This window comes from Mycteria americana, chromosome 1, assembly GCF_035582795.1.
Source record: "Mycteria americana isolate JAX WOST 10 ecotype Jacksonville Zoo and Gardens chromosome 1, USCA_MyAme_1.0, whole genome shotgun sequence".
NCBI classification, from domain to species: Eukaryota; Metazoa; Chordata; class Aves; order Ciconiiformes; family Ciconiidae; genus Mycteria; species Mycteria americana.
The window spans coordinates 204408074-204426342 of record NC_134365.1 but is presented as its reverse complement, the minus strand read 5'-3'; the positions used below and the strand labels follow the sequence as shown (position 1 = coordinate 204426342).

Below are 18269 nucleotides of genomic sequence, written 5' to 3'. Positions count from 1 at the left end.
CCGGAACCCGCCGCTGCCGGGCATCCGCTTCCAGGTTCGCCCGCGGCCCTCGCACGTGCGCGCCGCTCCGCTTCACTCCGCGCCGCCGGGAGGAGGGCAGGGCAGGGCAGGGAGCGCGCCGCAGCCGCGGCCGGCCGTTCTCCCCGGTCTGCTCCCGCCGCGCCGCGCTGCTCGGAGGTGGGCCCGCTCCTGCCCTCCCCTTCCGACCCGCACTGGGCCGCGGCGGTGACGCGGTCTTCCCCCCGCCCCGGGCTCCGTGGCCCTGAGGGGCTGCTCGGCCTTCCCTTGCTTTCCCTTGCCTTCCCTGGGCTCGAGTCCTGGTGGGAGGGTGGTGAGCCCGGCCCTTAGCCTCGCCGCCCGTGGGCTGCTGAGGTGAGGGGCCCGGGCCTGGCGGGGCGGGCGTGCCGCTGTTGGGCGCGGCGGCCCCTCAGGGGCTTCACGGGTGCCGTGGGGCGCCAGCGCAGGGGGCGGCCTCGTGGGGGTGTCGGGAGAGCCGGAGCTCGTCTTGTGGGAGCGGCTGGGTGGCGCCCGTTAGTTGTGATTGCCCTGCACGCCTGTGTTGAGCATCTCTGAGGCTGCTCAGTAAACTTCTCTCCATGTTTGTTTGTTTGGGGTTTTTTGGTGTGTTTCTTCCTTTCTCTATGTAGTTCTTATAGAGGATGAACGTGGTCATAATGATAGTCGGAGAACTATGTAACTAGTAAGAGAAATAGTAGATGGATTCAGTCTTAGGAATTCTTCACTGTTGCTATGGCAGTTGAAATACCATTAAATACAAACAAGGGGACTGACTTCTTCTCCTTCAATACCCAGTCCCTACAACATACAACCCCTGTTGCCACAGTTCTCAGTCAACCATTTTTCAGCCAGTCAGCATTTTAGAAGCCATTAGCATTTAAAAAGTTGTTTCTTCCTTTCTGGGTTTTTTTTTGTTTTTTCAGCAAAAGCAGCAAGTTGGTAGAGGAACAGCTCATCATCTAAATGAGTTCAGTTGTACAGTACAGCCAGCTTTCAGGCTTACGTTTTCCTTTTCATACACACCTGATCAGTTACCATATCTCTGATCATACTTAGTCCCAGCCTGATCTTGATTGAAGCCAAAGGAAATAAATATAGTCTAAGACAGTAGATCTCTAAAGTTTTACTTGTCTGAATGGATATTTTTATAGTCTCACTTAAGTGCTCAAGAGGCAGTGCTATGCATCATGAACACCCGTTCTCAGTTGCTTATTGCAGCCTCAGCAGCATATGCTTGGAGTTACTTCCAACTTGTCTTATGTGTCTGTTTCAGACAGAGTTTCCCTTGGGACTGCTTTAAAGGGGTAAAAGGAGAAGCATGGAAGTTGTATACAATGTCATTGTTGTGATCTGCATCAGCATAACTTTATGTAAACCAGAAATGCAAGGTCAAGCTAATTCCAACCTCTGTTGAAGGAGATGAGGCATAATTTTAAGTGGTCACAGAGGGAAAAAGTTGTTTCCTCTTATGACTGATACTCGAGCATCCTTTGACATGTTGAGTCCAGAGGGATTTGGTAGCATGATAGTACGTACCTATGAAAAAGTAGGATGTGAGAGAGGAAGAGACTTTTCAAAGTGCTGCCTTGTGGCAGCATCAGGTTAAGACAGCTACTGATAACAGCTAGCTACTGAAAGTTAGTGCTGTTTGCCTGAATGTTTTCAGCTCTGTGTCATTTTAATCTTATTATAATTTCACTCCATATTGTCTGACCAACACTACTCTGTTATCACGCATAAAAAGGGAGGAAATCAGAGTCGTGTGAAGGGTGTCTTTGCTGTTATTCTTTATGACTGTTGCTTGTGGGAATAGATTACATTCTTGACGGGAGACTTCGTGTCAGTCTTGCGACCATTAAGACTGATGCACAGACGAATGAGCTTTTCGGTGAAATAACACTGGTTGTGTTTGATACTGGATTTTCAATATATTGCATTCTCAATTTTTGGACTGGTTGACTTGGCTCTGTGTTAAATAAAATAATTACTGTTTTATCCTTTTCTTCTGTTTGCAGATACATATGACTTCTGTTAAACTGAACCATGAGTCTTGCATTGCATGATCTGCTCATTTGTTGTCGTCGCCTTGAAAATGAGAAAGCTGTGGAGCGAAGGGTAACAAGTTTTCTTTTGGTGTGTGTGCCTCAATTAGCAATGAAGGGAATCATTAATAATTCTTTTTCTTGAAATACATTTTCAGAAGGAAATTGACAATTTCAAGCGACTTCTCTGTGATTCTGAAACAGTTCTCCAGCTGGACCGGAATTCTGATTCTAAACAAGCAAAGCAACTCAACTGGGATGCTGTATTTAGGTAGTTTCTTTTTTTTCTTTGTGAATCGTTGCAATTTTCTTACATGGAACATCATTCTTTTGTTTATCAGGCCTATTTTAGTGCTTATCTTTCTGCAGATTGATTTAGGCTTCTTGTCAGCTTGTAAAGAAGAAATTAATTATGTTAGTCTCTAAAGGAAGTAAATTTAAAATAGCCAAAAATGCAACACTTATCACATACAGAAAACTTAACTGCTAGGAAACTGATCATTAATTGGGAGGTCATTTTTCCTTGCAAAAATAATAGTTACTTTCTTTTATTGAAAATTATCCTCTGCATCTGATTTTCAACGTATAGTTCATATGTAGATTATAGATAGCTCATTAGTGTTTTTTGTGTTACTGAGTTCTTCAAGACACAATAGAAGGAATTTGGCTTGTGAATTAAAGAGGCTGTGCTGAGGTTTGTAGAGCCCCATCTTTGATATCATCTGCGTTAGGTGTACTACAGGATTGGACTGAGCGTCAGCGTGGTAAGTTCTTAGAGCAGCTGGGACCAGTGTTAAATTTCATGTTAAAAGTGCATCTGCAGTATTAGTTTTTATAGGCTGGTGTCTGGTCAGCTTTACATTATGTCTTTTGATTGGACAGCAGTGGGATATTTCTTGTTTCATGGCTGTACCAAAAATATCATAAGAAGTATTTGATAAATTATATATGTTGCTTTTGAGATAGCCAATAATATATTAGAAATACATAGGAGGAATACAAAAATAAGAGACTCTAAATGGAATACAAATAGTAGGCCAGAAAATCTCCAGTAATTGCCAGTGACAAAGCCAGTGAAAAATTTAATCTATTGTTAGATCTAAAATGTAATCTCTATGTTAATTTTAAATGATGGAGAAATAGGAATTGAAGGTTTTCCCCAAGAAAAAAACGGAAGAGTATTTCTTATTATTTTGTTGTATAATGCAGCGTAAATAAAAAGACATAGTATTGCTTTTTTTCCTAATTATAAATTGTATGTTTAGTATTATGCAAAGTTTAAAGGGAAGTTTGGTTCCTATTCAAGTTGCTTCTGGATTGTCCTTAAAACTAATAGTTCCTTTTATAGACTATTTCCATCATGCTTAGACTGTAATCTATTTCAGTTGGTTTTAGTCTTTGATAGTTAGAATTCTGAGAAGAACAAGCACTGACATTGTAGACTAAAACATTTACATATTTTACTTAAGTCATAAATGTGCAGATCCTTGATCAATATCTTTTATTTTTGAAGTGTCCTGCAGAAATATTTTCAGAAAGAAATGAAAAACCTCCAACTGACAAAACCAAATGCATCTGCTTCAACCCAAACTACCAGACAGAAGAAGATGCAAGAAGTTGGAAGTTTGGTCAAATATTTCATCAGATGTGCTAATAAAAGTCAGTAACATATATTCATAGAGAATTACTGTTTTGTTTTGGTGCTTTGCTTTGAACTTTGAATTTTTACTCTGAAGTAAGTTAGCAGGGTGGGGTTCATCTTGCTCATTTCCAGGTGCTTACAATTCAGATATCTTCATGTGAATCAGTCCTTTGTGCTCATTCTCTGTCCTTGTTGATGCTCACAGTGCCTTTTTCTTATTATTCAACATGTATATAACTGACGTATCCTCTCATAAGTAATTTCTTTTGTAGAAACAATTTGTTTAAGAAGATGATTCCTAACAGAACTGTTTCTGAAACTGTAGGGCAGGGTTTTTTATTTTTAACTAAACATTTACAAAAAATTAATTCCAGATTTATTTGGCATGCATTGGATTAATTACAGTCTCATGTTATTTCTTCATGTAGGAGGACCCAGACTGAAATGTCAGGAACTTCTGATTTATGTAATAGAAATTATACGAGATCCAACAAGTTGTGCTGCTTATGGATCTGACTGTAGTAGTATACTCCTAAAAGATATCCTCTCAGTAAGGAAATACTGGTGTGAGATATCCGAGCAGCAGTGGTCAGGTAACATTTTTAAGCCTACTTACAATGTCTTTTCCTATTATAGAAGCATGTTTAGGTGCATTTTAATTTGTTTGATGGCCTGTTGTGTGAGGTACTATACAAACCATGGAGTAAAATAGTGTCAGCCTTGAAGACTTACAGTTGAAATAAACAAAGCAGCAAGATTAGGAATTGATTTTTTTCTTTCTGCATACTGCTTGTCTATTGCTTACTGAAACATATGTACTTACATATATACAATCAGGTTATGTATGCATCATCTCCACAGGGCTTAACACGTGTAACAAATCCATGCAATGTGTGCACTGGAAATAACCTCAGTAAAACTGGTGTTTGGTGTGCAGTTGTTTACAAGTTATTAGGTATTGGCTGGTATAGTTTTGATACTATTTTACTAGTATCATATAGTAGTAAATAGTACTACTATATCACTAGTAAAAAATAATATTACTATTAAATTTTATTGTCTGAGTATTGTTGGCTCATGAAGGTCCTAGAAAAGCACTGATTCGTTGTTGTTACATGCACATACTGCATATAAAGAAAAAACAGAAAGCTTAAGATTTAAATAGACAAAAACAGATTAAAAAGCTGGGTAATGGTGTAGCATGCAACCTGAATGGAGTGGAAATGCAAACATAATTTTTCACTTTTCAGAGGATTGGATTTGACTCCAAGACAGTTAACTTATTAGCATGGAAAAGAATGTTTATGTATTTTGAATCATCTAACTGACATGAAGTAAGCTCTCAACCCATCTGTTTTCATTTGTTGATGTAATAGCACTGTAATTTGAAAAAAAAAAAAGGTATTAGAAGTTTTACAGTCTAGTTCGCTGAATGTTGCATGTGCAATTCTGGAGAAAGCGTAGAAATACTATCTTTATTTGCGTAGTGTAGTGCTTTGAAGTCTAAGCTTGGATTTCTGAAAAGCATTTTATGGGAAAATACTCTGCTCTGAAGCTTGAAGAGAGTTGCTTAACTACAGAATGGAAATAAACCTGCAAAGAACTCGGAACAGAGGTCTGGTGATACTGGGAGTGAAAGGGGAGGCAAAAAACTTGCAGAAGACTGGTAAAGCAAAGTGACTGAACTGGAACAGTTCAGGATGGGAGATGTGATTGGAAAGCCTGAGGATGGGATCTCAGAAGTTAAAGAAGTTGGTACCATATGACCATGGAGATAGATCTGGAAGTTGAAGATTGAAGGGGAAGCTGGAAGTGTATGGGGAAGCTGCCTAAGACTAGGAGCCAGTGAGCAGGGGATAACACAAAGGGCTGTCAGCCTGCAGGTTGGAGCAGAATGTGAAGGCAGGGACTAATCGGATAAGAAGCTGGACGCTGGAGTTCAGAACAGTAATCAGGAAAGGCATCTGAAGAAGAACCGGGTACTTGGGTAGAACTGAGGGTAGGCAGGTAGGGAATGGGACAAGAAGCCAGGGATGTTGAAGAGAGATACTGAAGAAGGCAGAGAAAGAAAACTGAGACTGGGTGTCACGGGAAAGGTACATACAGGTTACATGAGGAAGCCTATGGGAATTGTTCTGTCATAGTTAGGTAGTTTAGGAACGTGAAAGTGAGCTGAGTCTCTTTGTTTATGGACTGAAGCTGGAAGTATGACAGAAGAAATTGTGATGTTAGATCATAAGGGGCACAGTGGAATTTAATTACTGAAGTGAGGCAGGACCAAAGGCCATAATCTAGAGGAAGTCAGACTTAAATCCATTAAATGAAAGAAGTTGCTTTTATTAAAGGATGGATATATGAGCTTTGTAAAGGTTATCATAACCTTTTTTAGCGATTCCACCTTAATGCTTGTTTATAATTCTTGGAGTACAATGGAGAAGTCTGTTTTCTATTTATAAAATCAGTGATCTGGTGCAGGAGTTGAAAGTAGGAACATGAATTTCAGCTGTTGCCCCAAAGCAGTTAGATTTGATAAGCAAATACTGACTTCATGAGGTGCTCTTATCTGCTGGAAGTTCTGAGCTTCTGAATGTTGATAGTCATACTCTTAAGAGGAGCTGTCATATTAGTATATACTGGCTGCATCATCAAAGGAGTCACGTGAGGCTAATGGAAGCTGTAGGTAGTAGAAGCTCAACTCAGTCTTACTAAAAGAAACTGGAAGCCCTGTGAATTGATATTGGGACCATATGCCTCTTGCATCTTGGGCATTGACTTTTTAATGAATAGATATTTTAGGGACTTGTGAGGACGTCAGTGGGCAGTTGGTATTGCCCCTGTAGTAATGAATGAGGACACCTCTTCGCTCAACTGCCTGACGCTCTCAGAAGGAGGAGGAGTCAGGGCTGCAACAGACGTCACCTCAGTTGGCGCTGGTTGCAACTCAGTTCACTGGTGACAGTGTTGGACCAACAGAGATTTCCTCAGTCCTGTACATGGTCTTATCAAAGGACTGGGAAGTTGAGGGGTAGTTGCTCAAACCCATTTACTGTTTGACAATCCCATCAGGCTCATGTGAAAATCCAACAGGGATTGGAGATTAATCAGAGGTAATTGATATTTGAATGAGGTAACATCATCCTTGAACACTGCAGTACTAGGTATACTAGAACTACAGTAGGAGTCCAAAGTAAAGAGCGCTACCCAGTATATGACCATTGACACAGCTGATGCATTTTTTTCCATCTCCCTGGCCCCTGAGTGTAAACCACAGTTTGTCTTTACCTGGAGAGGAGTACAATATGCCTAGAACCTTCTGCCACAAGGATGGAAGCATAGCCCATCTGTCATGGACTTGTACAAAAGGTTTTGGAAGAGGGCAGTGCCCCAGAACACTTACAGTACATTGATGACATTGTAGTATGGGGAGACACTGCCCATGAGGTGTATAACAAAAGCAAAGAAATAATTAGAATTTTCCTAAGGGCAAGATTTGCTCTGAAAAGAGATAAGGTGAAAAGACCTGTGCAAGAAGCAGTTTCTTGGTGTCAAATGGCAAGATGGGTGCTGTTGTGTTCCTACAGACATGATTTACAGCATTGCAGCAATGGCACTACTGATCAATAAAAAGGAAACACAATTTTTTCTTGGAATGGTGAAATTTTGGCAAATTCACATCCCTGGATACAGGCCGCTCATGAACCTACTGTACCAAGTCACTGGGAAAATGGGCTCATTTGAGTGACCGCCTGAGCAACAATAAGATCCAACTATAGGCTACCAACTATACCCTGCCAGAAGAAGCAGCATTGGCCATCTATGAAGGAATCTGGGCAGCGTTTGAAGTGGTGGCAATGGAATCAGAAATGCTGCTGGCTCCTCACTTGCTGGTACTTCACTGTTCGCTGAAAGGAGAAATGCCTTTGACTTTCCACACAAGTGTGACCTGGAATAAATGGACTCATAAGGGGAAAACAGGGATGCACCTCCAGCATACCTGGAGGAGTTGATGGGTTGATCCAAGCATCATGACATTTGGGGGGTCACCCAAGGTATTACCACATGCTGAAGAAGCCCTGGAATATGACAGGCTTTCAAAAAATTAGTAATATGCCTGGTTCGCTAACGGTTCTTGCCTAATTGTTGGGCATTGGCGAAGGTGGAAAGCTGTCACTTGGAATCCTGACCAACAGGTGATAGAAGTTGATGAAAGTGAAGGACAGCTAAGTCAATATGCAGAAGTGCATATTGATGCAGACTGGCCATTGATGCAGCATTAGAGAGGAAACAGTGCAGATTTTACCTGACTCTTGGATGGTGGCCAGAGCCCTCTGGGACTGGCTTACACAGTGGAAACAGGAATTGGCAGAGATGAGGGAGGCTTATTTGGATAGCTACCTTGTGGAAAAAGATCACACAGAATTTGAAAAAAACTCAATGTATGGGTATGACACATTATTAGCTATGTCACAAAAGGAAGAGCCATCAAAGAACAAATCAACAACTATCAATCAGACCAAACTAAAGTTGCTGCAGTCATCGAAGTCCTGGTCTGGGAATGTAGAGTGGACCTTTTTGTAACTTGGTGGACTCATGAAACATCTAAGAGGAGATTCCACCTGTCTCTGGGCAAGAGGCTGAGGAGTGATTTGTCTAAAGATGTCATTCTACAAGTAATGAAGGTATTTGAAATTTGTTCATTAGTGAAAAAAGCTAAACCACAAAAGGTATTGAAATGTGAAAGCTGTCATTTAAACTACCCGGTTGGAGATGTGTGGTAAGTAGACTGTGTTGGACCTTTGTACAGGCCTAGCAGGAAGAATAAAAATTCCACCTAGTAGCGGGAATCAAAGTTCTTAGCTATTCTAATGAAATGTCTGCGAGCTGGCTGGAGGCTTGCCCAGTAGCTTATGCCACTACTAAAAGCACTTTAGTAGGTCTTGAAAAAGAAATTTTGTGGAGATATGGTACATCAGAAATAGTCTGGTAACGGATTTCACTTCAAAAACAAAAGGATGAAATTATGGACAGATGAACATGGGATCGACTAGATATACCCTATCTTCTGTTATCTCCAAGCCTTGAGTCTGCAGACTGTCGCAAAGGATGTAATTTATGATGCAAGTAACCTCCCACTATGTACCATTAAACAAGTGAGTGTTAGGGAGGTGTAGAGCAAGGGGCGGAAAGTGTCACGGCCTACTGTGCTGGTATAACTTGAGTAATGAGGTGAATGTCAGAGCCCTCACAGTTTGACCTTGGTATGCTGCTGTGCAGGTGTTAAGGATGTAACTTTTTGTCAGATCAAGGACAGTTAGGCAGGTGTGGCAGGGGAAAAAACGATGTAACTGACAGAAATAGGAGAACCAAACTTACACAACAATGAGTGATCTGACAACACCAGCTGCTCTGCTCTCATGGCTGAGCCTGCTTAAATGATCCAGTGACCTGCTACACCAATAAATGAACAACAGCTCAGAGCATTCCACTGACTGGTAAACACAAAACAATCTGGAAGATGCTCTCCACCTCATAAAACTCAGCTACCTCAGCTTGAAGGGGCGAAGGCGGGGTGGTGTGTCAGCACGGTTCTACTTTTAGACTGTGGAGGACCTCTAGGGATGCCTGGGACCAAGCTCGCATAGCCAGAACCAACATGCTTAGCACCCTGCTGCTCCTGACCACTGACAACCACTGCTCTTGTCAGCAAGGAGAGGGGAAAGAGAGAAAACCATTTTTCTGCAACTTTGTAGTGTTCTGTTTGTAGTTTCTCAGAGGCAATAAATATGCAAATTACTGTGCAGTAATTAATATGTGCATTTAGTCTGTCCTGACCTAAACCATGACAGTAGGTTGAAAGGTTTCCATTTATTCAGCATGTCTGTTATCGAGTGAGGTAGGAGGCAGTTGTGTGACACCCCCTTCACCACACACATCCACATGCATACTGACAAGACTGCATGGTCACCAGTCCTGTGTCAACTATGGGGGAGCAGCCTTGCTCCTTAAACCTCTGCCGGTCATGAATGTTCCAGTGCAGAGAGACTGTGTGGTGCTAAACAGTGACTTTCATTTCACAGCACTGGCAGTTCATAAGGATATAATACGTAGAGTTGGAAAGCACTCTTACTCATTGGGTAGTTTGTAACTAGGGGGTCACCAGCATGGGGAGAGGATGGAAAGGATGTTCCGTTCCACTTGCTGATATGCTGTTGTTTCTAAGGGTACGCTAAGATCATGGCATGCCAAGTCATCATCCAGGATGAGATAGACATACAAGTAAACTTTTCTATTAGCAGAAATTCCAGGTAGCTGATTACTGATGTGTGCAGTTGTGTGATCTCCACAGGATGCAAGCCTAAACTGTTCCTTAATCTGGGAAGGTAGTTGCTTTGTTCAGAGTACATTCACAGCAAAAATGGATTAGATAGTCCATTAGTGCTCAGAGACCTCATCCAATACCCCCTCAGGCACTCAAAGCAGCAGAAGATTCTCAATCCATCTTCCAGTAAACACCAGCCACCAAAACAAGGAGGAACTGATACTGTCAAGGAGGCCTCTTTCCACTCTTGCTGCTTAACAAATTACACTGTATCTTCCTTAATCTAAATGTCCAGATGCTCTGTTTGCTGTGCCACCCCCAGGTACTGAAGTTACCACATCTTAGGGTTTTCAGAGCTTTATTTCACCTGTCTGCTGTAGGAATTAAGGCAGAACTGGATCTATCCCAGTATTACTGCCACCTACAGAAAACTGTCCTTGATACCCTAAGAACTGTGGGAAGGATGGCAATAAACAACAGAACTGTGCATTGTCACATATATTCAAGGACCAACAGGCTTGCTTTTCTTTCTTCTGCATATTCTTCTGAAGAGGAGGATGCCACAGCAGCTTCTTTCCCCTACCTCTTCACCCCCAATCTGGTCCCCATGTTGTTGCAGGCATCCCAGAGAGGATGCTGCAACACCTCAGGGCTGAAGCGGGGAGGAGATGGGGAACAGCATGAAAGCTGTGTTTGAGGATCATGAGGCTTTATAAGCAGAACTGATAGCAGGTCTTGGCTCACTTAGATGAGGCTTGACAGAGGCTTGGGAACATGAAATGCTGGAGAGGTGGCAGGAGTAGTAGTTCCAGCACGAAAATACACTAGACCGTGCTCTTTAAGTAGTGATTGGTGTGCAGACAGTTGGACTTGGAGAAAAAAGAGGAAACTCGGTCAAGCAGGGAAGGGGTTTTCAACTCTTCCAAAAACTTGTGTGGGGGCCTGGTCCACAAAGGCTCTATTCAGGTGTCTAAATGAAGCATGGAAGATAAGGCATGACAGCAGGGTTTAGAGACCATTATGACTTTTTGGGCCTTTTTTATCCATGGAGAAAAGAAGCGTCGTGCCTGCTCTTTTACTTCAGCCAGGTCAACCAGATTTTGTGCTTCTGGTAGACTGTGTTGGCCTTCAGGAGAAGGATCATATTGCTGGATGCTATACTTTTCCTATGTTCAGACCCTGGTTTTAAAAAAATCATGTGCAATATTTCCCTTCTTCCCTGTTCATCTCTGTATATATTACAGCTGTATTGGGTCTCTCAGGAAATTAGAGAATAATTCACATTGGAAGGAATCTCAGGAGATTTCTAGTCCAATCCCCTGCTTGAAGCAGGCTCAGCTGTGAGAAGAGATCAACTGTTGTTGTGGGATCAAGTTTTCTTATTTTTTGAATGCTTTTTGTTCAGATGCTTGTTCTGCAGGTTTTGCTCTCATTCAGATTCTAGGCTTTGTGTAAACCGATGTGCTTTCCTTGCACGTGTGTTCTTTGAGGGGAGGTCAGCAGAGAGCATGGAGAGTAGATGTGAAAAGAGTTCAGCCAGTAAGCGCTCTGCAGGTGTGACCAGGAGTGGTTTCCCAACCTGAGGAGGTCCCACTATAAGAATCCCCTGCAGGGACAGGGAGCATTGGCTGGGCGCTGTCGTGACCCTGGGCTGCAGTGCACTTGCAGTTGTGTAGGGTGTAGGGAGGTCACTGATGCCCGTTCCACTTCCACCCTTTATGCGGAAGGGACACAGTTAAACCAGGCTTGGGCACTGTTGTCACCAGGTTAAAGCTTTGTGAGCCAGTAATATAGGGGTATGAACTGTTTCTGATTCCCATGCTTCAGAGAGTCACCCGAGTTCTGCAAATGACCCTATATCTGCTTGGAAAGAAGGTGCTGGTATCTCTATTGAATCTGAGGCCAGAGTTATGAAAGACTTGGTGAAGGTGGTATTATGAGTCCTGCTGGAGTCCAAGATGTCTATAAATCTACCAAGGCCTCCACAACAGTGAAGCAGTAGCATTGCAATTTACTTATAGTTGTCCCAAGCTGGCTTTTCCACAATACAGGAATCCAGAGCTCGAGGCCCTGGGTGATGCCTTCGTGCAGAGTCACCCATGCAGAGTATTCAAAAGAACAGATTCTGAGAGAGTGCCTCAGAGACCTTGATCCTGACTCACTGTGGAGAGCTTACCCCAAACTGATGAACTACTGACCTGTGGAGTTGAGGGTGGTCAGGCTCTTCTAGGTCATAGTCACTCTACAGAGCAAAAGTACAGTAACTGGTCATTCTGCATCCCAAGGACTATACGATACAGCTGCTCTGAGCTCATGTCTGGTTGACTGTGAACAAAGTAGTCATAGTGGCTGGGATTCCCAAAAGATCATTCTACCTATATTTTTCCTTAGAGAAAAGGAGGCCTGGGAGGTGGATGTCCATTCATTCAAAGTGGTGTCCCAGAATAGCTGCCGAGGTCATAGGACTGAATCAGTATTTCTTCCCGCTGTGGTTCTTTGCAGTGGATAATGTCCATTGGTGGACTGAGGGATAGTATCATGTCACTTGTAGGCAGTGTAAATGAAATAGCAGCAAGGCTTTTGTATGTGTCTGTTAAACTGATGGTGATGGGTGGATCAATAATGTGCTACCATGATTTGTATGAGGCTGATGAAAGGACAGTGTGATGATTCCTAAATGGGCCCTGAGATAAGAAAGCAAAAATGTGAGGAAGGGGCCTTTCCTTCAGAAAACTTGTAAGTGGGCGTGAAGCATGGATGTGTTGGTCTGCAGCCTGGAGTGCACTAGCTGAGCTGCATGTAATAGGAATATGGGCAGCCTCAGTACCAACTGTTCTGATCTGTTTACCTGTTCCTGCTGCACCAAATTCTTTGTTAATGTACGTGTGGCTGTAAATTGTTTCTGAGTACTTTTAGTGTGTATTCTGCAACAAATGGAGCCCACTGTGCTGAGCAATCAATGTAGAGTTGAAGTTGAAAAAGTAGTTGTGGAAGTAGTTGTGAAAGTTGATCGTGTGGCTATAGCTACTTTGCTCAGTGTAACACAAAGCAGATTGTATCCCAGCTCAGAATGAATAGAACTTTACTTCCAGTGTAGACAAGACCACATTTTTTTTTCCCAGTTAACTTTTGTGAATAATGACATGCAGCTGAATTCAGCTGTATATTTAATTCAGCTGTATATTTAATGCAATATTTTGCTTCAACCTTTTTTTATGTCATCCTTTGTAATATATATGGTTTTATATATATATTTGTATATTTACAACATATATACACACTATATCATATATACTTTTTTTTAATACATTTGCAGAGTTGCTGATGCTGTATGGCCAATTATACCTCAGACCTTCTGGGAACTTTAATAGAGTCTTGGTGGCTAGGATAATTCACACACTTATGAGGGGGTACTGCTTCCAAACTGATGGGTTGAGTTCTGATATGTTTACCTTCTTTTCAAAAGCAATGCAGTGTGCAAGGTATGTTGCAAGTGCTCCTTTTGTATGCTAATACCTACTTTTAGAGAATAACTTATTTTAAGTATTTGGGATTAGACTTGAGTAATAGCAGGTAATACTTCTTTAGCCATATTTTTTTCTGTCTTTGAACACCAATTTAATAAATCTTTTAAAATATTAATAACTTATGCATTTGTTAGGAAAATAATATTCTGAATATAGTTACTTGCTAGTATTTACATTTAAACAAGTCCTGTAAAAAGAAATAAGGTTATTTCTTCTGCAAGTTTGAGTGTTTGGTTTATGTTGCAGGCAGGAGAAGAATACTGCAGGACTGGATCATATTGTTGGAGCTATTAATATCTTCTGCAATAAGTTTGCTGTCAACTGTCGCATACGGATTTGTAAAGTAGGGGAAGAAATTTTGCCTACAGTGCTTTATATATGGACTCAGTATAGACCAAAGGATTCCCTGAAGGAATCAATAATTGAGTTATTTCATCTCCAAGTTCATATTCATCATCCAAAAGGTGCAAAAACTCAAGGAAAAGGTACAATAAAAAGCTCCCTGTTTTTTTTCTGTTACTGTACGTGATTGTTCAAATTATTGTGCCAACTTTCTGAATTTTGATACTGAGCCTTGGAAACATTAATGGGAGTGTTGTTTACTTGTCAGTGGTTTTATGCTATAGGTTAATATTGAGTGAAAGTGAAAATAATTTTTCAAATTGTATGCACTAAGAGAATATTAATTGTATTAAGTCCTGTAAAGGTTGTGTTTTTTTTTTTTTTAATCAAAAGGTGATTTTAATTACTAAATCAAAACACAAAGTCTTTGGGGAAGGGAAATAATGGTCTAGATTGACTTTAGATTGCCATATATATATTCATATATAATATATCTTACCAGGTTTATTTAAGCCCAGGAATTACTACTATGGTCTAAGTCTGACTTACTGTATAAAACTGGTCAGAGAACATCACTCAGTAATTGCGTTTGTCTGTCACGGCCTATTTCAGTTACAGCATCATTTTTTTTAAAAAGTTAGGTTTTGGGTTTTTTTTTTTTTGTACTTTGTCTACAAATGGCAAAGAGTTTATAATTACTCCAAATTTATCCATTGCATTTAATTGTAGTATTTCCAGTTAGATAAATAATTGTTTATTAGTAACTTTGTTCTTACCCTAATTACTTGTATATGCTGATGAAATACTCTCTTAACTTTTTTCACTTTTTTACTTTATTCATTCTCCATTATAAGACTTGTTTTGCAAGCCTGCATTTGTTAAAGCTTTGTATGCTTTCCTCTGATTTTGGCTGTATTTTGCGTTGTCTAGGTAGCTTTACATATTGTATCGAGTGGGTGGTACGTGTTATCTGTTAATTGGTTTTGCATGTACAGGTGCATATGACTCAACAAAATGGCAAAGTATCTTACATAACCTATATGATCTGCTGGTCAATGAAATAAATCTCATCGGTAGTAGAGGAAAGTATTCTTCAGGCTCACGTAATATTGCTGTAAAGGAAAATTTGATTGAGTTAATGGCTGATATTTGTCATCAGGTAACTTTTTTATTTGAATATAAAGTTGACTATATATTTACTGTGTTGTATGTTTTGCTTTTTAAAGTAATATGGCTTTAGCTTTTCCTCAAAATCATTCACTGAAGTATTGATTGTATTCTGTTGTGTTTAGTTGTTAATTTTTGTGCAGTTTAGAAATGTATGGACTCCTAAATTATACTAGGTTTCACTAGTGTAGCTTACTAGACTATAAGCAGAGGTTCTGTTAAAGTAAAGAATAATAAATAATAATTCTGATTGCGTCTTAAGAGGCTTTATACACAGTAAAAAATGGACCAGTTTAGTTTGACATTTGAGTTTTCCTGTAAATACTACTTTTTTAATTTGTGTACTTCTTAATTTCTCTTTATAAAAGGTTTTTACAGAGGATACCAAAGTTCTGGAAATTACCCAATCGTATGCTGTTTCACAAAGAGAGTCCAGTGATGAAACAGTTCCAAGCAAGCGCAGGAGGATTGAACTAGGCTGGGAGGTAATTCGAGACAACCTGCAAAGATCCCAGAAGGATTTTGATGTCATACCTTGGTAATAATAACATCTTTACATGAAACAAATATCACTACAGACATCTTTTTACATTTAAATGTTCTCCTGAATATGTTATGCTTTCAAATTAGGTGTCTGCATATACTGTAATTATATATCTAAGTACTAAGCATAGATTCTCACAGCATTTGAAAAATAGTGCGTAGTGTTCTTGGTACTCTTGCTTTAAAAACTTTATATCTTTGGTTTCCTAAGAAATAACAAATGAGGTCTGGTAAACTGTGTTGTAGTATATAAGATATTACTGCCTCTGATTTTTTACCTGTCTTTTGTGCTAGATATTACCAGTCTTTATGTAAGTGTTGTGTGTGTGACCCAGCTTATGAGTATTAGGAAATCAGTGTGAGATTTACTGCTGTCTTAAGCTGGCTGTGTCATAGGACAGCAGCTATTGACAGTTTGGCCATTTTGGACTAGTTCACACAGTTTGCCATAATACCTGGCCTGAAAACTGTTGAAGTGCAAGGCCTGGCATCTTAGTTTGGACCTTGATTGAGGGGTATTTTGTTCGACACAAGGGACTTCTGAACTGGAGGTATAGCTACACGTCTTCTTGCAGTGACTGCCATAGGAGAAGGACTCTGTAGCAGAGAGCATAGCAGGGAGTCAAGTTGTTGTTAAAAGACCACAGCTAGACTTTTCCAAAACTTACCAGTTGCAGTCCTAAGCCCAAAAATGTTGACTTTTTAGCTAAAATAGATTACACTGGATGTTTTTTGCTGTTACTCTTCCTCTCTGCCTTTCTGACTTTTCTTGAAAGCTGCTGTACAAGATACCAGAACAGTGTAGCTGTTTGTGAATTGGGTCCTGAGCTGGGGTGGCAGGTTTGTGTGTGTGTATGTGTGTGTGTTTATTGCTCGCAGTATTGAGGCAAAGTGGCTATTTAGGATCCAGTTGAGAAGTTAACATGCCATTCTGTGTGGAGGTGGCACTCTCCAAGAAATACTGTGATTACTGTAATTTGCTAATTTGAGTAGAGTTGCAAACATTGCTATGAACAAAACCTTTCCAACTTACCATCCCCAGTTTAACATTTTGTTCATTTGATAAATTTTATTTTTCTTATCTGCAGAGATGTTGTTGTAATGTTTCCTGTTTATCTAATTTCACTCTTGAGGTCACTCCCTGGGTCAGAGTGTATAACAGGCTAGTCCAGAAGAAGGAGAAAAATAATTTTTTTTCCTGAAATTTTCTTCCCTTGTGGTCAGAAATCAGTGAAGTCAGCTTGTAAGAAATTAGAAATCAGTGAAGTCAGTTTGTAAGAAATTATTAGTCATAGTGAGGCTAGACGAGCAGACTTTACAAGTAAAAACAGTAGGAATACTGAATCTTTAACCTTTGATAGTAAACAAATCAGCTCAATACTGGGAAGTATAAATGTGAAATGACAATCTGAGAATGCTTTATTTTTTCATTTACTTTTGAAGATGCAAATTTATGTGTGTTTGATGTTAATTGCTTCACTTTGTGTTTTCAAGGTTACAGATTACAGCTCAATTAATATCAAAGTATCCCATGAGTCTTCCTAACAGTGAGCTACCTCCCTTACTCAATGTACTTCACCAGTTACTGCCTCAACAGCGCCGAGGAGAAAGGACCCCATACGTGCTGAAGTGTCTTACAGAGGTAGCTTTGTGTCAAAACCAGAAAACTGATTTGAAAAGCACCCACAAGTTGGAGCTCCAGAGAACCTGGGCAAAGATTTGGTCTCTTACCATTCGTAGCGTAAGTTTCCAGCAAATTGAAGTGGAGAGCTTTGGGCTACTTGGAGCTATGATTCAAGGAAACCTTGTTGTAACAGATAAAGAGCTCTGGAAGATATTTTCAGGACCTGCATGCAAGCCTTCAAGGTAAAATGGGAAGCAAGGATAATATTTTGTGTCTGATTCACATTGCTCTTTACTGTGCAACCAAAACCACTGTATTATTCAAAATAATATTATCGTTGTTGTGGCTGTATTTCTATTTAACTGCCCATGTTTGTGTTTTAAGGATTTGAAACGGGCATAAATACATAAGTCTGAAAGCAGAGGCAGAAGAGGAGAGGCAGGCATCTTCAAATTTAAAATTGACTAAAAATGTAAAATGGACTAAAATTTTTAATTTTACTGAAAGAGATGTTGATTTTTTGAAGTAAAAAAGTATGTTTTCTTCTAAATATATTTTGATTCTGAAATGAGTATTCTGAAACAGTCTTTAAAATAGACAGGAAATGTCTGTAATAGCCAAAATGTGGCTTTTGAAAATGCAAAGATTCTAATAAAGGAGTTTTCACAGAATCACAGAATCACATAGGTTGGAAAAGACCTTTAAGATCATCGAGTCCAACCATAAACCTAACACTGCCAAAAACCACCACTACACCATGTCTCTAAGCACCTCATCCAAACGTCCTTTAAATACCTCCACGGATGGCGACTCAACCACTTCCCTGGGCAGTCTCTTCCAATGCTTGATAACCCTCTCGGTGAAGAAAAATTTCCTAATATCCAGTCTAAACCTCCCCTGGCACAACTTGAGGCCATTTCCTCTTGTCCTATCACTTGTTACCTGGGAGAAGAGACCGACCCCCACCTCTCTACAACCTCCTTTCAGGTAGTTGTAGAGAGCGATGAGGTCTCCCCTCAGCCTCCTTTTCTCCAGGCTAAACAGT

At 40.4% G+C, this 18269-nt stretch overlaps 1 protein-coding gene across 1 annotated transcript in view; it reads left to right on the top strand.

Moving 5' to 3' along the window:
- Positions 1-2043: 2043 nt before the first annotated feature.
- The window catches only part of ATM (ATM serine/threonine kinase), a 79326-nt gene continuing 63100 nt past the window's right edge, over positions 2044-18269 (top strand). The window contains exons 1-9 of the mRNA XM_075490990.1: positions 2044-2133; positions 2219-2331; positions 3574-3719; positions 4131-4295; positions 13338-13503; positions 13795-14033; positions 14886-15049; positions 15426-15595; positions 17095-17466. Coding sequence (XP_075347105.1) covers positions 2062-2133; positions 2219-2331; positions 3574-3719; positions 4131-4295; positions 13338-13503; positions 13795-14033; positions 14886-15049; positions 15426-15595; positions 17095-17466 — 1607 coding nt within the window. The 5' untranslated portion in view covers positions 2044-2061. The remainder of the gene's footprint in view (positions 2134-2218; positions 2332-3573; positions 3720-4130; positions 4296-13337; positions 13504-13794; positions 14034-14885; positions 15050-15425; positions 15596-17094; positions 17467-18269) is intronic.